At 36.6% G+C, this 23,937-nt stretch overlaps 1 protein-coding gene across 3 annotated transcripts in view; it reads left to right on the forward strand.

Annotated features, from left to right (window-relative positions):
- GOLGB1 (golgin B1) overlaps positions 1 to 23,937 on the forward strand; it is a 100,312-nt gene that overhangs the window by 52,363 nt on the left and 24,012 nt on the right. For all 3 annotated transcript variants that reach the window (XM_035000056.1, XM_035000057.1, XM_035000058.1), the window contains 4 exons: positions 3,654 to 3,768; positions 6,616 to 6,689; positions 9,558 to 14,740; positions 15,583 to 17,497. In XM_035000056.1, the coding sequence (XP_034855947.1) occupies positions 3,654 to 3,768; positions 6,616 to 6,689; positions 9,558 to 14,740; positions 15,583 to 17,497 (7,287 nt within the window). The remainder of the gene's footprint in view (positions 1 to 3,653; positions 3,769 to 6,615; positions 6,690 to 9,557; positions 14,741 to 15,582; positions 17,498 to 23,937) is intronic.

A 23,937-nucleotide genomic window follows, 5' to 3' on the forward strand; every position in this document is an offset into this window, starting at 1 on the left:
CCATGGAGCCCAGTGCGGGGCTTGAATTCGCAACCCTCAGATCAAGACCAGAGCTGACATCAAGAGTCAGATGCTTAACTGACTGAGTCACCCAGGCGCCCCAGCCTTATCTTTTTTTTAATTGAAATATAGTTGACACACAGTGTTACATTAGTTTCAAGTGTACAACATAGTGATTCAACAGTTCTGTACATTATGCAATGCTATTATAGTACCATGGACTATATTCCCTATGCTGTGCCTTTCATCCCTGTAACTTATTCATTCCATAACTGGGAAGCCAGTACCTCCCACTCCCCTTCACCCATTTTGTACCCCCCACGCCTCTGGCAACTATCATTTTGTTCTCTGTATTTATGGGTCTGTTTCTGCTTTTTGTTTGTTTTTTAAATGCCACCTAGAAGTGAAATCATATGGTATTTATCTTTCCTTGTCTGTAAAGTCCTTATCTTTTACTTCTAACATCTATGTCAATCCTGGGTCAGTTTCAGTTGCTTATTCTCTTCATTGTGGCTTATATTTTCCTGCTTCTGTGCATTCCTAATAATATTTGATTGGTTGCCAGACACTATGGATACTGGGTATATTTGTATTCACATAACTATTTTAATGAGATGCAGTTAAGTTACTTGAAAAAATTTGATCCTTTTGGGTCTTGCTTCTTTGATTTATTAGGCAGGTCTCCATCAGTACTCAGTCATTCCTTGCTACTGAGGCAAGACCTCACTGAATATTCTACTTGATACCTTGTGAAGTCTAAGTTTTCCACATTTAGCTGTGGGAGCAAGCACTCCTCCAGGCTCTGTGCAAGCACCAAGTATTGTTTTCTAATCTCTTCAGATAGTTTTGGATAGTTCTGATAGCATTGGGATGATTTCCTCACATTCATGTCCTGCTCTGTACCCCACCAAATACTTGTTGTGGACCCTCTGCAGATCTCCAGGGTTTTTTCTGTATGCAGCTTTCTCCTGTCTGGTGCTCTGTTCTGAACTTCACTTACCTTGATTTCCCTCCTCAACTCAAGGATTCCACTAGGCTCTGCTTAGGTTTTCCCTTCTTGGGTCACAGCCTGGAAATTGGCTTAATGCATTAAGCTTGGTCAGGTGTAGGCTCACCTCATTCTTTCCCACCTCTTAGGGTTCACTCTCCTTAGTTGCCTGATCCCTAGTATTTTGAAAATTATTGTTTCATTATTTTATCTTTTTTTTTTTGTGGTTGTTTCAGCTGGGAGGATAAGTCTGTTCCATTTTACTCTATGTTTGGCAGAAACAAAAGTCCTCTATTGGATTTTTAGCTATATCTTTTTACAAAAATACTTTTAAGTGGTTGCTCTAGGAAGTATGATATACATCTTTAACTTTTTAGTCTTCTTAGAGTAATTACTTTACAACTTCACCTAAAATGTAGAGACCTTGTCATCATAAATCCTTTCCCTATTCTTTATGTTGTAGGTGCTGTATGTATTATATTAATGAAAGTTAGAAGTCCCATAACACAATTTTAACATTTATATTTTAAACAGTCATATGTATTTGAAAGAAATTAAAAGGAAAATGTTGACTTTTATACTTACCCATATGTTTACTATTTGTGATGCACTTTCCTATCTGATATCAGATTTCCATCTGATACCATTTTCCTTCGGCCTCTAGAATGTCCTGTGGTATCTTTGTAGTGCAGGTCTATTGGTAAAAAAATTCTCTTAGTTTTCTCTTATCTAAAAATGTCTTTATTTTGCTTTTATTCCTGAATGATATTTTGTACAGGATATATAATTCTGGATGGACAGAATTCAGGACTTTCAAGATTCTGTGTTATTATTTCCTGGCCTACATTTTTCTCCCAACAATTGGTGAAATTATTCAAATTATTGTTCCCCTCCATGTAAAGTATTGTTTTTTTTCTTGGATGATTTTAAGACCTTTCTCCTTATCTTTGTGAATACTTAGTTGTGGTTTTCTTTGTAATTTTCTCACCTAGATTTTGTTGAATTTCTTATATGTATAAACTTATGTTTGGGAAAATTTTTGTTATTATTTCTTCAAATAATTTTTTTCTCTCCATTATGTCCTTGTTCTCCTGTGGTACTCCAATTACAAATATATTGAACCTTTTATTTTCTCACAAGTTCCTGAGGCTCTGTTCACTTTTTCTTTTTTTTTTAAATTTCAGATTGGATAATTTCTGTTGATCTCTCTTCAGGTTCACCAAGACTTTCTTCTTTCACCTAGATTTTACTATTAAGCCTACCCATTGAGTATTTCATTTCAGGCATCCTATTTTTTAGTTCTAGAATTTCTGGGTAGTTCATTATTTTGCAGTTTCTTTGTACTACTAAGATTTCCTATCTTTTCTTTCCTGTCTTATGAGCATATTTTCCTTTATGTCCTGAGCATACTTATAATAGCTTCTTTAAAATTCTTTTTTTCTACTTCTAAAATCTGCATCATTTTGTGCTTGGTGTTTGTTGATTATGTTTTCTCTTGAGAATAGGTGACATTTCCTTGTTTCTTTGTGTGATGAGTGATTTTGCATTGTAACCTGAATATTGTGAATGTTTTGCTCATAAGATTCTCTTCTTTCTAAAACTCTGAAGAGTTTTGGTTACTTTTTAAAAGCCAGTAATTTGGATTCAAACCACAAACTGGCCTGTGATAGGCAGCATTCAAAACTCAGTTATTTTTGCCTTAGCTCTTCTGTTTTGAGTCAGCCCTGCAAATGCATAGTTCATTCTTCAGCCAGAGATTGGGCTAAGTTTATACGTAGAATTTAGGGCTCCCTCTTGCTGAATTTTTTCTCCTTTTTTTGATTTTGCCTCTCATAGTCTGGCAGCTGTGGTTCTCCCAAAGTCTGTCTTCTCATTTTCCAAGTTCTCATTCTGTGGCTTTTCTGTCAGTGTTTTACTTGCTCTGTGTAATGCAAACTGGGAACTTCCCTCAGGATAAAAGTCATAGAATCCTTAAACTCATCTCTTGCCATTTCTTTAAACATCAAATGAAGATTTAGGACTGAGTGAGCTATACAGACCTTCAGGGCTCAAAAATTTTGCACTTTTATGAAGAATTGTATAAATTAATCCCCTTGGAGAAGAAAAACATATAAAATGACATACAGTTAAGGATGTGTCATAATTAGATGTATGCCTCACTAGGAAAACCAAACCAATATGGATGCATAAATGAAGCACAAGATAATTTTTATTATCCTTGAAAAAAAACAAAAACAGTTATGGCTCTTCTTCCTTTTTTAAAGGTTACATGTTAACTTTTGTTCCTGTCCTTCTATGGGAATCTCTGTTCATGTTTAGTCTCCTATCCAAGAGTGACCTTATTATCAAGTGGCATTAATCAAACTTTGTAATATTACTTATGGACCTGAAAATCTTTTTTCTTATGCAATAGACTTGAGATTTCTGTCTTTGTAATCCAGCGTCCATTTTTAAATTTGAAAGTCAATGAACTAGAAGTGTGTGTGAAAGATTTTTTATCTAATGATAAAAAGCCTTACTTTAAAGATGCAGATAAGTAGATGCCATTTTTAAAGTATTTTCATGCTAGAGAACTTGTAGAAGACAAAAATGCCAGAGCCTCTCTGGGTATTAGTGTCAAAGTTTTCACTGAGAATCATTAATTTGTTGTCTTTCTACAATTTAGGCAGTCACTGAGGAGAATATTGCCTTTTTGCAGAAGCAAGTGGTAGAACTAGAGAATGAAAAGAGAGCTTTGCTCCTTAGTTCTATAGAACTGGAAGAGCTGAAAGCTGAGAATGGTATGTATAAATGAAAACCATAATTCTCTCTTTTTAACCTACATGTGCCTCTACTTTTATCACTTACATATATAACATGTAGATTTTCTGATTCTATGACAGTAAAGATCTTAGCACAGCTGGTAGTTATTAAAGATAGGATTAATACACAATAAACAATTAAAGCACCATACCAGTGTTTATGTAAGTATAACATTTTGCATTATGGGCTATAAATGCTGCAGGATATCTGTATTATATTTATTTTGGAGTGGTCAAGGAATCTTTTCAGGAGCATGGCTTGAATAGGACCTTAATAAGATGATGAATTTTTAAATAGGCAAAATGAAGAAAGAAAGGACATTCCTAGTAATAAATTTGGGGGATGAGGTAACACAGATCAGTATAAATAAAAGTCCAAAAGTAGAAAACATTTTTGGGTTTTGCTCATGCTGTATACTGCTTAGAACCCTATCCCTTTAGCCAGCCTAATTCTTACTCATCTTTCAGGCCTCAACTAGGGTATTATCTTTTTCAGGAAGTTGACCCTGATCCCTGTCAGTTGGGTTAAATTTTTGTGCCTCTATAACATTCTTACATTCCTTTAACATTGTATTAAAATCATCTGTTTATGTTTATATTTTATTCTATAAGATCTTCAGAGATAAAGTATAAGCCTTTCAAGTGTAGGAACAATTTTTCTTTTTCATCTTTGCTTTACTTTTTACCAAGAACTAGTATAGTCCCTGGCAAATAGTGGCTGCCAAATAAAGTTTTGTTGGATTGAACTAAAGTTAGCATTTTATTCTGGTAGACTGTATGAATAGTTAGTAAAAGTAAATACTTCCTTCCATTTATCATTTACTTCACAAGAACCTTGATGGTTTTAGTAGCATGTAGTTAATAGTGCATTAGTGATCTATTTTATCCTTGATAAACTGGACTACTGTGCTTTATCTTCTAAGAGTGAGAATGAATTTGTACCATTTCTTAAACTCTAAAGACAGTATTTCCACCTTAACCATTTTTCAGTTCTCCTTAGCTCTAAATACTGGGGATTATATATCTTTATTAGCCCGTTCCCACCATTGCTGATACATAAAGAACACCACAAATTCAGCTCATTATTCAACCCACTTGAAGCACTTCTTTGAGACCTTATCCATGATGCTTACTTTGCAGTTTTGCAAACAATACCTATCACTGTCATGTAGCTCGTGACAGTTTAGAGCTGTTACACGAGTTCCATTCTCTGCTTTATCCTGCAGGGATCACTGGCCTTAAGATTTTCTGTATTAGTTTTTGTGTTTGGTCTCAGGTTACTTTTGCTTCATGTATCATATTCTATTCAACTCACCTTTTGTACTTCCATTTCTACCCCTGGTACCTCTTCCTCAAATAATCTTGTGAGGTATCTGAACACATTATATACTGTCTTGAATTTATTTGTTTCATGAATTGTCATTCATTCATTTAGCAGATTTCTATGGTACCTATTCTATGTGCCAGGCAGTAATCTAGTTGCTGCAGATACTGCCCTGAGGATATTAGAGGGGAAGATAGGCCATAAACAGGTATATAAATAAGAACATTTCAGAGAGTGATAAGTATTATGATAAAAATTAAAAGAAAGTGCAGGTATGCCTGGGGGGAAGAGGAAAGCAGCATTAGAGTGGTCAGGGTAGGCCTCTCTGTTAACTTAAAACCTGAATGATGAAAAGGGGACGGCCATGCAAACAGGCTGAGCAAAGAGCATTCCAAACAGAGCAAAAAGATAAACTTGGTATGTTTGCAGACAGAAGTAAGACCAGTATTTTGGGGAGTAGAGTGAACAAAAAAAGGGCAGTCCCCAAGAGGAGGTTGTAGAGTAAGTGGGGTCAACTCATATGAGAGCCCATGTAGGTCACATTAAGACATCTAGATGTAGTGTACAAAGTATGCTTTTTTTCCCTTTACTATATCTGTCTTAGCTTCTCAGAAAGAGTATAAACTTCTTGGGGGCATATTAATAATCAGTATTTTTATCCTTGAAGGTACTACTACCCTTTTTATATATGTGCATTAAAATAGAACATGGGGTAGAACTTGGAAGACTGGATTATGATCCCAGCTCTCTCTGAACTACCTGTAGGTCATGTCATTCTTTGTTTCCTTAGATGGTCATTGAGGAGAATGCATAGCTCTGTTCTAGTACAAAAATTTGCTGTCTTTATGAACATATGTGAAAGAACATTGAAGACATTTAAGTGCTATATTAACATAAAATGTATAAATATATTTTTAAGATTTATTTACTTCAGAGAGGTAGAGAGCATGCGTGAGCAGGGGGAGGGGCAGAAGAAGAGGGAGAGAGAATCCTCAAGGAGACTCCCTACTGAGCACAGAGCCCAATGCAGGGCTCAATCCCAGGACCCTGAGATCATGACCTGAGCTGAAATCGAGAGTTGGCCGCTTAACCGATGGAGCCACCTAGGCACTCCTAATATAAGATGTGTATTATGAACACAGTAAGGTTATGGATAAACCAAGGCAAATTTATTGCCCTAGGAGTCCCAAATAATGCCACAGAAATAGCTGCTACTTGTTACATGCTCTGGCGTCCTTCTTCTTTAAAGCCCTCCACTATTTATATACTTCACTCAGATTATTATCATCATCTACCACCATTCTTTTTTTCTTTCACCATTCTTTTAGCTCATCTTCTTGTGCCACTTCTTTTTAATAGTATAAATCTTTTATCTTCCCAAAACTATTTTATTTCTTTCCTCTTGATTATTTCATGCATCTCCAGTAGCCTCACAATCATACCTCTGTTTTCTCAAACACTCTACATAGATCATCTAAGGATATTTATTTTGTGACTTTCAGAAAAACTATCTTCTCAGATTACTCTCTTGGAGGCTCAGAATAGAAGTGGAGAGGCAGATAGAGAAGTCAGTGAGGTAAGTGATAATGTTCGTAAAAGTAACCAGAATGTGAACTAGATCAAGAGGAGTTAGCTTCAAACCTAAACATTTCTGCAGTTTTCTAATGTTGACTGAGCATTACATTACCTAGAAAGTGAGATCTATTGAAGAAAGTCATAATGGTTATTATTTCCCATTTAGTCTCATTCATTTCTGAATATTTGGAGTTTTTAAATTTGTCCTGAACCAAAATGCAAGTACAGTAGCTGTTTATTTGGGATTTGATAATCCATTTCTCATACTGGGTTACTATTTATCTCAAATTCTTTTCCCATCTCAGAAAAGTTTCTCAATGAGATTAGATAAAATCTCTAGTTCCCCTCCACTAAATTGGCCTAGGTTCATTTCAGATTATATTAAAAAGGGAATTTTTGAAGATTGGTGCTTTTTATAACCTGAAAATTACTATAAGAAACGTGTGGTTCTTTAATATTTTGTTGATTTAAGATTATTGTTGGCTGTGTTGTGCTTAACTGGCTTTATTCTTCCAATCAAGAAGTCCATGATAGAGTCATAAATGGACTTGAGGAATAATGTAACTTTAGTATCTGCTAAAAAAAAAAAAGTATCTGCTTATTATATTAGAGCTCTTCAAAGAAACAAAATAGGGAGTGTGTATATATGTAGAGAGAGATTTATTTTAAGGGAATTGGTTCATGCAAATGTGGAAGCTGGCAAATCCAAAATCTACAGGTTAGGTAGGCCAGCAGGCTGGAGACCCAGGGAAGAGTTATAGTCTGAAGGCAGCCTGCGGGCAGAATTCCCTCTGTTTGGAGGTGGTCAGTCTTTTTTTTTTTTTTTTTCTTGGTTAATGCCTTCAGCTGATTGGATGAGGCCCACTTATTTTATGGAGGGTAATCTACTCAAAGTGTACTGATTTAAATGTTAATCTCACCTAAAAAAATACCTTTACAGAAGCATCTGGAATAATATTTGACCAAGTATCTGGGTACATGCCCTAGCCAACTTGACAATAAAATTAACCACTACACTTATATTCAGTATCTTTCGATGGGACTACTGATGCTCTGTTCACAAAATTGGCAAAAGGAAACTAAATTTTTGGAAGTTGTAGCATTGTATGGATAAGAGTCAAAGAGTAAAAATGAATCTTGGGCAAGCAGGTGCTTAATGTTTTAAGATGCTTAACAGTAGTGTCTAGTGAAAACAAAATAATTTAGATCAAAAAAGAGGAACAGATAAGAAAGATGGTAATCTCTAAAGAAAAAGAAAAACACTACCAGAAGGGAGAACAAATGAACAGAGAACAATGGAAAAGAAAGGGGAAAAACACACACACAGAAATTGCAAAAGGAAGGGTACCTAAGATAATCCTTTGGGATAAGAGAAAGTGAGTAGAAAAGGTTCATAGAATGTGTAAGCTCAACTGAAAGGGGAAGACTAGTATTAACAGAAAAAGTAATGAGAGTGGCTAGAAAAAGCAAAGTTCTCTGGTTCTCGTTCTCTCATTGTGGATAACATTGATTTTTCACTTTAGCCAAAAAGTTGAATTCTGTAGATATCATAGGGAGCAACAGAAGATGTGACCAAGGGAAGGAGGAGAGTGAGTGAAGTGGCATGACAAAAAGAGGAAATAAGTATACTTAAGGTGAGAGAGAGAACAAAAAAGGAGTTATATTGAAGTCTTCTGGCAGAAGTGATACCTTGACTATATCAGGTCTTTAATGTGTATAGGGTTGGATAAAATAGGAATGTGACATGAAGAAATTGTAAAGGAACTTTTTCTATGTGCTTAAATACTGTGTTCAGTTTTAGTCCCCAGAAATTTGAGTATGAATAATGCAGAGAGCAAAGAATTTTAAGTGATTAAAAATAATGCTCATGAAAAATAACCTTTCTTAAAATAAATAATTTTAAAATGATGAATATTTTTTTCTTGTTCAGTGGCTGAGAATGTTATCAACATAATAGCAAATACTGAATACTTGCTGTGTGCCAGCTTTTGCTAGTAAATGGCAGAGCGAAGGTGTGAATTTAGGCAGTTGGGCTGCAGAGCTTGTACTCTTGACCACCACATTATTTGACAGTCGTATGGGTTTTTCTTTCTTTCTTTTTTTTCTCCTATCAAATTGGAATTTTTTCTAGGGAAAAAAAAATGGTGCTGTTGGCAAAGGTAGTGATTTTCTTGTGTACACTGTCCCCAGACTCATTTAGTAAAATTCTAATGAAATTTATCAGGAGACTCACTGATTTTGTTTCCCAGGAAGACAATTATAGAAATAATGTATATGGGTTGAGCAGTCTAACAGAGTTACCTTTGTAATAATAGTATTTTGTCAAGCAAGTCTGTAATTTCATACCCAAGCCTCAGCAGAACTCCTTTTTGATTATGTGATCATGGCAATTTATCTTAACCTACTTGTTTGATAATCTACTTACCTGGTAATGGCTATCTTATCTAATAGTTCCCATTTCAATGGATAGTTTAGGAAAAAGAATTATAACTTCCTTTTTTGGTATGGGATGAAACAAAATTTAATGCATCCCACCTCCCTTTTTATTTTTAAGTGGTTTTTAAGAGAACACTTAGGAATTTTAATCCAAAGAAAACAGTTTCCCAAGTAAGGGATATCCAGAAAAGGAGTTCCAGGTTACCATAGGTCTTATGAATGTGGCTTGACCTATATGATTGACAGGGTACCCTCAGAGGTCCAATTTGGGAAATAAAAACTGACTTAAAAAGTATTTAGCAGTTTTATGATAGGATGTTTTGACTAGTAAGTTGCAGGTTTTGAAAAATGCATGAAATATGAGTTTTTAGTAGGCTCTTTCTTATAAGACACCTGATTGAGGCTTTTCCTTTTTTTTTTTTTTTTTAAATAGATCAGCATGGTTGATATTACAAGGCTCAATAGGAGCAGCTCTTCTGCCGAGGAGAGTGGACAAGATGTCCTAGACAACACATTTTTTCAGAAACATAAAGAACTGTCAGTTTTATTGTTGGAAATGAAAGAAGCTCAAGAAGAGATTGCATTTCTTAAGTTGCAGCTCCAGGGAAAAAAGGCTGAGGGGGACCCTGAGGTCCCTGACCAGAAAGAAATGAAGCAGACAGAGAGTGAAGGAATACCTACAGTTAGCATGAAAATACTGCCTGAAGATACAGGGCAACATTTTCCCTCCATGTCACATAAAGAGAGCAGTCTTCCAACAGTTGAAAAAGAAGAGCAGATGAGTACTAAACTTCAGAATAGAACATCTGAGGAAATATCTTTAAATGACACAGGGATGGAATTAAAATCAGTCAAGCAGGATGATATTGATAAACCCCCTTCTGCTGTACCAGGAATTTGTCAGTGTCACCAGGATGAATTGGAAAGGCTAAAAATGCAAATTTCGGAGCTTGAAATAAGCTTTCGTAAAGCAGAAGAAATCTATGAGGAAAATTTAGATGAGAAAGCTAAGGAAATCAGCAGCCTAACCCAGTTGATTGAAGAGTTTAGGAAAAATGCTGAAAACACCAACAGCGCATTCACCGCTTTGTCTGAAGAAAGAGACCAGCTTCTTTCTCAAGTGCAGGAACTTAGTGTGGTAACAGAACTGAGGGCTCAGGTACAACAACTGGAAGTGAACCTTGCAGAAGAAGAAAGGCAAAGAAGACTTGATTATGAAAGTCAAACGACTCATCACAACTTGCTTTCTGAACAGATCCACAGTCTTAGTATAGAAGCCAAATCTAAAGATGTGAAAATTGAAGTTTTACAGAATGAACTGGATGATATACAGCTTCAGTTTTCTGAGCAGAGTACACTGATAAAAAGCCTGCAAAGCCAGCTGCAGAAGAAGGAAAATGAAGTGCTTGAAGAGGCAGAACGTGTGAGGGATATCTCAAATAAAATGGAAGAACTTTCCCAGACTCTTTCACAGAAGGAACTTGAAATAGCAAAAATGGATCAACTCTTATTAGAGAAAAAAAGAGATGTGGAAACCCTCCAACAAACCATCCTGGAGAAGGATCAGCAAGTGACAGAAATCAGCTTTAGTATGACTGAGAAAATGGTCCAGCTTAATGAAGAGAAGTTTTCTCTTGGGATTGAAATTAAAACTCTTAAAGAACAGCTGAACTTACTATCCAGAGCTGAAGAGGCAAAAAAAGAGCAGGTGGAAGAAGATAAAGAAGTTGTTTCTGGCCTTAAACAGAATTATGATGAGCTGAGCCCAGCAGGGCTCCTAAGTAAAGAAGAGCTTAAGCGTGAATTAGACCTTGTGAAGAAAGAAAGTGAACAGAGAAAGAGAAAGCTCCAGGCAGCTCTTATTAACAGAAAGGAGCTTCTACAGAAAGTCAGTAGATTAGAAGAGGAATTGGCCAAAGTGAAAGATGAGTCTATGAAAGAGATCCCGCTCAATGAGTGTGAGAAGAGGGAAATGGAGGAAGATAAAGAAAGCAAAGAAGACTCAGAAAAATATATGACTGCTAAGTGTCAAGAATTAGAAATTACTTTAAAACAGACAATAGCTGAGAAAGAGGTGGAATTAGAGCATATAAGGAAGGATTTAGAAGAAAAGGTAGCAGCTGAAGAACAGTTACAGGCTGTGATCAAACAGATGAATCAGAACTTGCAAGAGAAGACAAACCAAATAGATTTGCTGCAAGCAGAAATCACTGAAAACCAAGCAGTTATCCAAAAATTAACCCCAGGTAACAAGGATGTAGGTGATGGAGACTCAGCAACGCCTGTAAAAGAAACAGTGGTGATCAGTCCACCTAGTGCAGGTAGTGGAGAACACTGGAAACCAGAACTGGAAGAAAAGATATTGGACCTAGAAAAAGAAAAGGAGCAACTTCAAAAGAAGCTACAGGAAGTGTTAACCTCTCGAAAGGCGATTCTACAGAAGGCACAGGAGAAAGAAAGAAATCTTAGGGAGGAGCTAAAGCACCAGAGGGATGACTATAATCGCTTACAAGAACAGTTTGATGAGCAGAGCAAGGAAAATGAGAACATCGGAGACCAGCTAAGACAACTCCAGATTCAGGTAAAGGAGTCTATAGACAGAAAACTCCTGGGCATTGACCAGCAGGATCTAGGCTCTCCCACTCCAAGTTCAAAAGAGCCTTTATTCAAAACCACAGAGCAGCAACCTGCTCAACTTGTTTCAGAGTCTGACTTCCCTTATCCTGGAGATGCAGATGCTCTGCAGGGCAGTACTTCTGTTGCCCAGATTAAGACCCAGCTGAAAGAGATAGAGGCCGAGAAAGAGGAGTTGGAATTGAAGGTTAGTTCTGCAACAAGTGAGCTTACTAAAAAATCAGAAGAGGTATTTCAGTTACAAGAGCAGATAAATAAACAAGGTTTGGAAATTCAAAGTCTGAGGACAGCATCCCATGAAGCTGAAGCCCATGCAGAAAGCCTGAGGCAGAAATTGGAAAGCAGTCAGCTAGAAATTGCCAGATTAGAACATCTAAGAGAATTGCAGCCTGAACTAGATGAACTGCAAAAACTCATAGGCAAAAAGGAAGAAGAAGTTAGATACCTTTCTGGACAGCTTAATAAGAAAGAAGAGGCCCTTATGAGAGTACAAACAGAGATAATGGAACAAGAGGATTTAATCAAGGCTCTGCATACACAGCTGGAAATGCAAGCCAAAGAACATGATGAGAAGATAAAGCAGTTACAGGTGGAACTTTGTGAAATGAAGCAAAAACCAGAAGAGACTGGAGAAGAAAGTAAAGCAAAGCAACAAATACAGAGGAAACTGCAAGCTGCCCTTATTTCCCGAAAAGAAGCACTAAAAGAAAACAAAGGTCTCCAAGAGGAGTTGTCTTTGGCCAGAGATACCATTGAACATCTCACTAAGTCTCTGGCAGATGTGGAAAGCCAAGTTTCTACTCAAAATAAAGAAAAAGATATATTCTTAGGAAAGTTAGCTCTTCTTCAGGAAGAAAGAGACAAGCTCATTACAGAAATGGACAGATCTTTAATGGAAAATCAAAGTCTCAATGGCTCTTGTGAAAGTCTGAAATTAGCTCTGGAGAATCTTACTGAAGACAAGGAAAATTTAGTGAAGGAAATTGAATCTTTGAAATGTTCTAAGATTGCAGAAAGCACCGAGTGGCAAGAGAAACACAAAGAGTTACAAAAAGAGTATGAAATACTTCTGCAATCCTACGAGAATGTCAGTAATGAGGCAGAAAGGATTCAGCATGTCGTGGAAACTGTGAGGCAGGAGAAACAAGAATTGTATGGCAAGTTAAGAAGCACAGAAGCAAACAAGAAAGAGGCAGAAAAGCAATTGCAGGAAGCTGAACAGGAAATGGAGGAAATGAAAGAAAAGATGAGAAAGTTTGCCAAATCTAAACAGCAGAAAATCCTAGAACTGGAAGAAGAGAATGACCAGCTTAGAGCAGAGGTACACTCTGGAGGAGGTACATCTAATGATATGGAAGCACTTCTTTCTTCCAATTCCAGCTTGAAAGAGGAACTAGAAAGGGTCAAAACAGAATATAAAACCCTTTCTAAAGAGTTTGAGGCTTTAATGACTGAGAAGGACTCTCTAAGTGAAGAGGTTCAAGATTTAAAGCATCAGGTAGAAAGTAATGTGTCCAAACAAGCTAGCCTAGAGGCTTCTGAGAAACATGATAACCAAAGGGATATCTTTGAAGGGGCAATGCAGTCTGTCCCAGGTGAGTCTAATGAGCAGGATTCTCGGGACATGAGCACAAGGCCCAAAGATTCGGAATCCATTCTGTTAGAGAACAGTGCCAAGAAGCCTGATGAAGGTGAGAATGTCAAATCACATGATGAAATTAGTAACTACCTTCAGCAGATTAATCAACTCAAAGAAAGAATTGCTGAGTTAGAGGAAGAGAAGCAGAAAGAAAGGGAATTCAGCCAGACTTTAGAAAATGAGAGAAGTGCTTTACTGAGTCAAATATCAGCAAAGGATGGTGAACTAAAAATGCTTCAGGAAGAAATAACCAAAATAAACCTATCAAATCAGCAAATACAAGAAGAACTTGCCAGAGTTACCAAGCTAAAGGAGACAGCAGAAGAAGAGAAAGATGATTTGGAAGAGAGGCTTATGAATCAATTAGCAGAACTTAATGGAAGCATTGGAAATTACTATCAGGATGTTACAGATGCCCAAATAAAAAATGAGCTACTAGAATCTGAAATGCAGAACCTTAAAAAGTGTGTGAGTGAATTGGAAGAAGAAAAGCAGCAGTTAGTTAAGGAGAAAACTAAGGTGGAGTCAGAAATACGAAAGGAATATTTGGAGAAAATACAAGGTGCTCAGAAGGGACCTGGCAATAAAAGCCATGCAGAGGAACTCCAGGAACTCTTAAAAGAAAAACAGCAAGAAATAAAGCAGCTGCAGAAGGACTGCATCAGGTACCAAGAGAAAATTAGTGCTCTGGAGAGAACTGTTAAGGCCCTAGAATTTGTTCAGACTGAGTCTCAAAAAGATTTGGAAATAACCAAAGAAAATCTGGCTCAAGCCACTGAACACCGCAAGAAGGCAGAAGCAGAATTGGCTAGCTTCAAAGTACTGCTAGATGACACTCAGAGTGAAGCAGCAAGGGTCCTAGCAGACAATCTCAAGTTGAAAAAGGATCTTCAGTCAAACAAAGAATCAGTTAAAAGCCAAATGAAACAAAAGGATGAAGATCTGGAGCGAAGACTGGAGCAAGTAGAAGAGAAACACCTGAAAGAGAAGAAGAACATGCAAGAGAAACTGGATGCTTTGCATAGAGAAAAAGTCCACTTGGAAGAGACATTTGGAGAGATTCAGATTACCTTGAACAAGAAAGACAAGGAATTTAAGCAACTTCAGGGAAACTTGGACAGTACTGTGGCCCAGCTTGCAGCTTTCACGAAGAGCATGTCTTCCCTCCAGGATGATCGAGACAGGGTGATAGATGAAGCCAAGAAATGGGAGAGGAAATTCAGTGATGCTATTCAAACCAAAGAAGAAGAAATTAGACTCAAGGAGGAGAACTGCAGTGTTCTAAAGGATCAACTTAGGCAGATGTCCATCCACATGGAAGAATTGAAGATCAGTATTTCCAGGTAAATGGGTAACTTTTTTGCTCTTCTAAAAGTAACTGAAGGCAAAGAAAGCCTCTAAACTATTTTTATTCCCTTTAATATTATGGGCCTAATTTTGGCTTAAATTTCCCTAGAAACTACATTCTCTCTCACTTCTGACTCTTTCTTTTTTTGTTGATGACTTTTGGCTAGTATTAGGTGAAAAATCCATGTCTGCTTCTCTTCCCTTCTCTCTGTTGAGAGATTGCTTTGATTTCTCCCTTTCTTTTCATTTTCATTTCCACTACCTTTGTCTGGATTTTTACTGTGGTACTCCCAAATGATTGCTTTAGCCTCATAAATGATCTCCTCTTTTCTCTTCCCCGTATTCCAGATCAATTCATACGCATGACAGTTATTTTCCTCTAACTTCAATTTTATATCATTTTTCAAGTTCAAGAACTAACAGTGTCCCCCATACTGGGTACTCCTCCACTTTTAATAGGATTTTTCTGCTCTGAGACAGGTTTCGTCATTGTCTGTCATACCAAGATTATTCCTTTAAGGAGCTAGATGTGAGCTTGTCTGGAGCAAAGTAAAGCAAAATAGGAGAAAATACTGCTTTCTAGAGTGTACAAAGTCATGTCACTAAAATAAGCAACATGGCTTTGGAGTTTTATAACTTTTATACCCTTAGGTGCACTATACCTTTAATACAGAGCATCCAGTAGAGCTAATATCTCTTCATGGAAAGGATGAGCACCTTTAATTATGAATACTGATTCATCTTTAGATCTGAGTAGCATTGTCATATATGTTCCTTAGGCATCAGATAGTTTTTCCTGGAAATCTGTGATTAATGACCTTCTCTCTTTTTTTTCCAGGCTTGAACATGACAAGCAGATTTGGGAGTCCAAGGCCCAGACAGAGGTTCAGCTTCAACAGAAGGTCTGTGATACTCTGCAGGGGGAAAACAAGGAACTTTTGTCCCAGCTAGAAGAGATTCGACAACTATACCACAGTTCTCAGAATGAATTAGCTAAGTTGGAATCAGAACTTAAGATTCTCAGAGACCAGTCGACTGATTTAAATAACTCTTTAGAAAAATGTAAGGAAAATAAAGAAAACTTGGAAGGGATCATAAAGCGGCAAGAGGCTGATATCCAAAATTGTAAGTTCAGTTATGAACAGCTAGAGACGGATCTTCAGGCCTCCAGACAACTGACCAGCAGGCTGCATGAAGAAATAAACATGAAAGAGCAGAAGATTATAAGCCTGCTTTCTGCCAAGGAACAGGCAATCCAAGTAGCTGTTGCTGAACTGCATCAGCAACATAATAAAGAAATTAAAGAATTGGAAAATCTGTTGTCCCAGGAGGAAGAGGAGAATATTGTCTTAGAAGAGGAGAAAAAAAAGGCTGTTGACAAAACCAAACAGCTTATGGAGACACTAAAATCCATCAAAAAGGAAAACTTGCAGCAGAAGGCTCAGTTGAATTCCTTTGTTAAATCAATGTCTTCTCTCCAGGATGACCGAGACCGCATTGTCAGCGACTACCAACAGCTGGAAGAGCGACATCTCTCTGTCATCCTGGAAAAAGATCAACTCATCCAGGACGCTGCTGCTGAGAATAACGAGCTTAAAGAAGAAATTCGATGCTTGCGAAGTCATATGGATGATCTCAATTCTGAGAACGCCAAACTAGATGCAGAACTAATCCAATATAGAGAAGACCTGAACCAAGTGATATCAAGAAAGGACTGCCAGCAAAAGCAACTCCTTGATGCTCAACTTCAGCAGAATAAGGAGCTGAAAAGTGAATGTGCCAAATTGGAAGAAAAGCTGAAGGAGTCTGAGGATGGAAAGGAGGATCTGCAGAGGTCCTCTCTTGCTCTAGAGGAGGAGAAACAAGGTTTGTGTAAAGAGATTGAGAGCTTAAAGATGTCTGTATCCCAACTAAAGAGACAGTTGACAGCCTTGCAAGAAGAAGGAACTTTGGGAATATTTCAGGCCCAATTAAAAGTAAAAGAAGAAGAAGTACAGAAGTTAAGTACTACCCTTTCCTCCTCTCAGAAGAGAATTACAGAACTGGAAGAGGAATTGGTTCATGTTCAGAAGGAGGCTGCCAAGAAGGTGGGTGAAATTGAAGATAAACTGAAGAAAGAATTGAAGCATCTTCATCATGATGCAGGGATAATGCGAAACGAAACAGAAACTGCAGAAGAGAGAGTGGCAGAGCTGGCGAGAGATCTGGTGGACATGGAACAGAAATTACTTTCAGTCACCAAAGAAAATAAAGATCTCACAGCACAAATCCAGTCTTTTGGAAGGTCTATGAATTCCCTACAAAATAGCAGAGATCATGCCAATGAGGAGCTTGATGAACTGAAAAGGAAATACAATGCCAGTCTGAAGGAGCTGGAACAGCTGAGAGAAGAACAGGGCCTCATACGCAGGGGGAGAGATGCTCTTGTTTCTAAAGTTGCCCTTTCAGAGAACTCCACTGAGGATAACAGCTTGCCTCACCTCGAGAAACTTAACCAACAGCTTCTGTCCAAAGATGAGCAACTGCTTCACTTGTCCTCACAACTAGAAGATTCTTACAACCAAGTACAGTCCTTTTCCAAGGCTATGGCCAGTCTACAGAATGAGAGAGATCACCTGTTGAATGAACTGGAGAAATTCCGCAAGTTGGAGGAGGGAAAGCAGAGGTCTGCAGCCCAGCCTGCAGCCAGCCCACCTGAAGTCCAGAGTTTAAAGAAAGCTATGTCATCACTCCAAAATGACAGAGACCGACTAGTGAGTGTCTGCTTCTCTTTCTGATCTTCTTTTGAGAGTTTTTGAGACTTTCTTTAAAAATGTTCATTTCTATAGAAAAGGATGAGCACCTTACACTTATTATCTGGGGACTCTGGGGCAGTATTATACATCCCACAGGTTCTGTTTGGTCTTAGAGAAACACACAAACATTATTTAAATTACTTTAAATCGGCCATTACCATTTAAAAACAATTACAGATTTTCTTTGCACGAAACTCTCCATTGGTTATAAAAGGACTAAGAGATGGAGGTTGTTTTATATATTTTATACACACATGTAAATAGTTCCAGAATTTGTCATAGTTTAATTGAACGAAGGTGTAGGGGTCATTCGGGGCCTTCTTACAGTGACAGTTTGGCTTTAGGTTATCTGGTAGAATTAAGGGTAGAGAGGACTTAGCTTATCCCATGTATATATCTCAACCCTAATTTGTCACAAAAAAATTTAAATGTAAAAAAGGTTAATTTAAAAAGCTTAATATCCAAGTTTTTTTCAATCTGAGAGAAAGATAAGGAGGATCTCTCATGCTAAAATTTTGCTTTTAGTAGGATCCAGTAGTTTAATCCAGGTCGTTTTTCCTAAGAACTTCCGGGTTATCAAGATTCAGAAGCAAAAACTGGAACCACGAGCTAAGCCAGGTTCTACTTTGTGAGGTTACTGTCTTCACTTTCATGACAGTTCTTAACTCTTTCAAGGCCATGTACTTAGGCCAAATAGGAAATAAATTGAGCTTCAAAAGGCTGGATTTTCCATTAAAAAGTGACCCATGTCCAGAATATGAAAATTCTAGTTTTTAAGATTAGCCTGAATAAAAAGATCATAGCCCCAATTATAATTTTTTTTCTAATTTTTCTTTTTCTTTGTAGGCAATGTGTTCATTCATATTACACTTAATATCCAGTATTTATAGACAATTTTTTCACTTTTGTAATCTGAACAAAACCCCTCTTTTCAGCTGTGATTTTGACAGCAATATAATGTACACATATTTCTTTATATCTTAAAAATAGTTTCAGTTCAACTGACTTTGTCCTAGGAGCTAAACCTTTTTTTGTTGCTTTCAGAATGCAGATGCAAAAGGTTTTCATCAGAACAGTATATACCTCAAAGTTGTAGTGTATAGCATCTAGGACTTGATTATCTTCAAAGTCAAAATCTTTTTCCTGGAAGCTATTAGGTTAGATTTTGAATACACAAGGTTTCATTTAGTGAATTGCTTTACTCCTCTTATCTGTTCTAAACACTGGGGACAAAACTTGCTATCTCTCAACCCCTTCTATCTCTCAATCCCCATTCCACATTTTTGTCTGCTGGATATGCCAAGTCAGCATGTTTTTACTTCTGTATTTCTATAACCCATAGTAATGTTCTTCTGTTCCCTAAGGCTCATAACTGTCTATGATTTTATTTCATTTATCATCAAGATCTGTCACTTTATTCACAATGAGCCTCAATTATCTCTTTTCCTTTCAGTCATCATCATCTTAGGATAAGCTCTTAACACTGTACACTTAACTGTTGTGATACTGCTTCTCCCAATTTGTCACTTTCCAGTATATTTTATATACCATCGCTGAATAAATCTGAAGCTCTGCTTTCTTATTACTGTACTGCTCAAAAACCTTTAACAGTTGTATTATCTCTAGAATAGGCTTAGGATTCAAACCTCTTAGTCTGGCATTTGAGACCCTATAATTTGTCTAGGTCCTTCTTTCCAGTCTTCCTTATTACTGCTCCCCTACTCATACTCTTCATTGCAGCCAAACTGATCTACTCATTATGCAATAATCTTACCTAGTACTTGCATATTACCATCTCTGAACCAAAATGTCCTCTTGATTTTCCTTTTTTGGGCGAATATTTCCCGCTATTAAACATCACCCTGGAGCTCAAATTCTCTGGTTACATTTCCAGATCACTTAATTGTCTATTACCTTCTGTACTTCTCTAGTACTTTCATTTGTCCCATATTGTCTTGATGTGTATATGTATATATGTCTATGTGTGTAAGTGTCATGACTTATACTTGTTTGTATTTCCTATGATTTTAACATAGTAATTAATTATATGGTAGATAATAAACAATTGGTGGCCATTCTTTATTTTTGTGGTTGTTACTGAAAACACTCTTTTTTCCATTTGTGAAACTGTCATGTAGGGGAGTTCTGGAAACATTTGCTTTTACATCTACCATAAATGAAAGCCAACACAGGGTTATAAATCACATGAAGGCCTGACAGTCTGACTTGGTAATACTACATATGAGGTCCACTGCAGTCTCCTGAAGCCCTTCTGCATACTTTGGAATGTATTGTTAACTGTCCATCAGCTCTTTTCCACATACTTTGTTCTCAGCCTGTGTCCTGGGCATTGAAGTTTATAGTCTCTCAGTCACTGGCTGCATGTATGATGAATACGGGAGCTATCTTATATCAACCACTATCCGTTTAAACATTCAGCTTAGGCCAGCAGTTTATCACCTCTGCCTACACTACACTTCCTTTCCCTAAGGACCACCCGAGAAATGATTTAGATCTGAAAGGGATTTAGCTTACTTTGGTTCTCTTTTTACTTAGTTATTCAAGGGGAAGTTTCTCAAAGTCTGAGGGTCCAAGTGGCAGAGAATAAGCCCTGGGGATTCTGCTACGGTGTCACAAACAACTCTGAAAACATTCTGGAGTTCTCATATCTGTTTGAACTTCCTTAGGACTTACCCATAATCAAGTAGGTACGTAGGCAGTTTCTACCTAAAGGGTAGAAAGCAAATCTCCAGAGCTGTATGTATTTATCTATACTCATTTTGTTCTTTTTTAAAAAAATTTTTTGTTTTTAAATTCCAGTATAATTAATGTAGTGTGACATTAGTTTCAGGTATACAATATAGTGATTCAGCAATTCTATCCATTACTCAGTGCTCATCAGGATAAGTGTACTCTTAATCTCCTTCACCTGTTTTACCCATTCCCCATCCACCTCCCCTCTGGTAACCATCAGTTTGTTCTCTGTATTTAAGAGTCTGCTTTTTTGCCTTTTTTTTCTTTGACTATTTGTTTTGTTTCTTAAGTTCCACATATGAGTAAAATCATACAGTATTTGTCTTTCTTTGACTGACTTATTCCACTTAGCATCATACACTCTATACCCATACAAGTTGTTGCAAATAGTGAGACTTCATTCTTTTTTATGGCTGAGTAATATTCCATTATATATATATGCACCATACCTTTATCCATTCATGCTTCTATAGTTTAGCTATTGTAAATAATGCTGCTATAAACATAGGAATGCATATATCTTTTCTAATTAGTATTTTTGTGTTTTTGGGGTAAATACTGGATCATATGGTAATTCTATTTTTAATTTTTTGAGGAATTTCCATTACTGTTTCCCACTGTGGAAGCACCAGTTGCTTCTAGTTACATTCCCATCAACAGTGCACAGGCGTTCCTTTTCCTCCATATCTTTGCCAACACTTGTTGTTTCTTGTGTTTTTTATTTTAGCCATTCTGACCGGTGTGAGGTGATACCTCATTGTGGTTTTGATTTGCATTTCTCCCATGATTAGTGATGTTGAGTATTTTTTCATGTGTCTATTGGCCATCTGTATATCTTTTTTGGAAAAATACCTGTTCACGTCTTCTGCCAATTTTTAAATTGAATTTTTTTTTTTGGTGTTAAGTTTTATAAGTTTTTTTTTTTAATGTATTTTAGATACTAACCCTTTAGTGGATATAGCATTTATAAACACCTTCTTCCATTCAATAGGTTGTCTTTTTTTGTTGATTATTTCTTTTGCTATGCAGAAGCTTTTTATTTTGATGTAGTCCCAATAGTTTATTTTTGCTTTTGTTTCCCTTGCCTTGGGAGACATATCTAGAAAAACGTTGCTAGGGCCAGTGTCAAGGAAATTACTGCCTGTGCTCTCTTCTAGGATTTTTATGGTTTTAGGTCTCACAATTAGGTCTTTAACCCATTTAGGATTTATTTTTGTGTATGGTGTAAGAAAGTAATCCAGTTTCATTCTTTTGCCTGTAGCTGTCCAGTTCCCCATTCAATTCCACTTCAGCATTTGTTGAAGAAACTGTCCTTTTCCCATTGCATATTCTTGCCTCATTTGTTGTACATTAATTAACCAATAATTGTGGGTTTGTTTCTTGGCTCTCTGTTCTGTTCCAGTGATCTATGTGTCTGTTTTTATGTCAGTACCATACTGTTTTGATTACTACAGCTTTGTAGTATAGCTTGAAATCTGGGATAGTGGGGGTACCCCCCTTTTCAAGATTGCTTTGGCTATTCGGGGTTGTTAGTGGTTGCACACAAATTTTAGGGTTATTTTTTCTAGTTTTGTGAAAAATGCTGTTGGCATTTTGATAGGAATTGTGTTTGATTATGGATTGCTTTGGGTAGTATTGACATTTTAATATTTGCTCTCCCAATCCATGAGCATGTAATATCTTTCCATTTGTTTGTGTCATCTTTAATTTCTTTCACCAGTGTTTTATAGTTTTCAGAGTACAGGTCTTTCACCTCTTTGGTTAATTTTATTCTTAGGCATTTTATCATTTTTGGTTGCAATTGTAAATGGAATTGTTTTATCAATGTCTCTTTCTGTTGGTTCATTAAGTATATAGACATCAACAGATTTCTGTATATTGATTTTTGTATCCTGTAACTTTACTGAATTCATTTATCAGTTCTAGTAGTTTTGGGGGGCATCTTTAGGGTTTTCTATATAGTATCATGTCATCTGCAAATATTGAAAGTTTTACTTCTTCCTTTTATTTCTTTTTCTTATCTAATTGCTGTGTCTAGGACTTCTAGTACTATCTTGAATAAAAGTGGTGAGAGAGAAAATCCTTGTGTTGTTCCTGACCTCAGGGGAAAAGCTCTCTGTTTTTCCCATTGAATATGATGTTAGCTGTGGGTTTTTCATATAAGGCCTTTATTATGTTGAGGTATGTTCCCTTTAAACCTACTTTGTTGAGGGTTTTTATCATGAATGGATGCTGTACTTTGTCAAATGCTTTTTCTTCATTTATTGAAAAGATCATATGGTTCTTACCGTTTCTCTTATTGATGTGGTGTATCGTGTTGATTCATTTGTGAATATTGAACCACCCTGCATCCCAGGAGTAAATTCTACTGGATCCTGGTGAATGATTTTTTTAATGTATTGTTGGATTCAGTTTGCCAATATTTTGTTGAGGATTTTTGCATCTATGTTCATCAGCTTTGTTGACCTGTAGTTCTCTTTTTTTATAGTGTCTTTATCTGGTTTTGGAATCAGGGTAATGCTAACCATATTCATACAGTGAATTTGGGAGCTTCCCTACCACTTCTACTTTTTGGAATAGTTTGAGATGAACAGGATTAACTCTTCAAATGTTGGTTAGAATTCACCTGTGAAGCTGTCTTGTTTGTTGTGAGTTTGTTGATTACTGATTCAATGTCTTTGCTGGTTATCAGTCTGCTCAAATTTTCTATGTCTTCCTGCTTCAGTTTTTCTTTTTTTTTTCCTGCTTCAGTTTTGATAGGTTACATGTTTCTATGAATTTATCCATTTCTTCTAGGTTGTCCAATTTGTAGACACACAATTTTTCATAATATTCTCTTATAATCTTTGTATTTCTGTGATGTCAGATATTTCTCCTCTTTCATTTCTGATTTTGTTTGAGTCCTCTCTCCCTCTCCCCTGCTCTTCTCTTTTTTGATGAGTCTAGCCAACATTTTATCATTTTTGTTGATCTTTTCCAGGAACTAGCTCCTGGTTTCAGCAATTTGTCCTATTCTATTTTTAATTTCCATTTTGTTTATTTCTGCTGTAATTTATTATTTCCCTCCTTCTATTGGTTTTGGGTTTTGTTTGTTCTTTTTCTAGCTCCTTTGAGTGTAAGGTTAGGTTGTTTATTTGAAATTTTTCTTGCTTCTTGAGGTAGGCCTATATTACTATAAACTTCCCTCTTAGAACTGCTTTTGCTGCATCCCAAAGATTTTGGATTGTTGTGTTTTCATTTTCATTTGTCTCTATGTGTTGTTTGATTTCCTCTTTGATTTCTTTGTTGACTAATTCATTAGTAGCATGTTATATAATCTCCATGTATTTCTATTCTTTCCAGATTTTTTCTTGGGGTTGATTTCTAGTTTTATAGCATTGTCAGAAAAGGTGCATGATATGACTTCTGTTATTTTGAATTTGTTGAGACTGGTTTTGTGGCCTAATATGTGATCCTTTCTGGAGAATGTTCCATGTGCACTTGAAAAGTGTGTATTCCACTGTTTTAGGATAGAATGTTCTGAATATACCTGTTAGATACATCTGGTCCAATGTGTCATTCAAAGACACTGTTTCCTTTTTCCTTGTTGATCTTCTGTTTGGATCATCTATCCCTTGATTTCAGTGGGGTATTAGTCTCCTACT

The sequence above is a fragment of the Mirounga leonina genome, unplaced genomic scaffold (assembly GCF_011800145.1).
Source record: "Mirounga leonina isolate KUSES-001 unplaced genomic scaffold, KU_Mleo_1.0 Mir_115, whole genome shotgun sequence".
NCBI lineage: Eukaryota > Metazoa > Chordata > Mammalia > Carnivora > Phocidae > Mirounga > Mirounga leonina.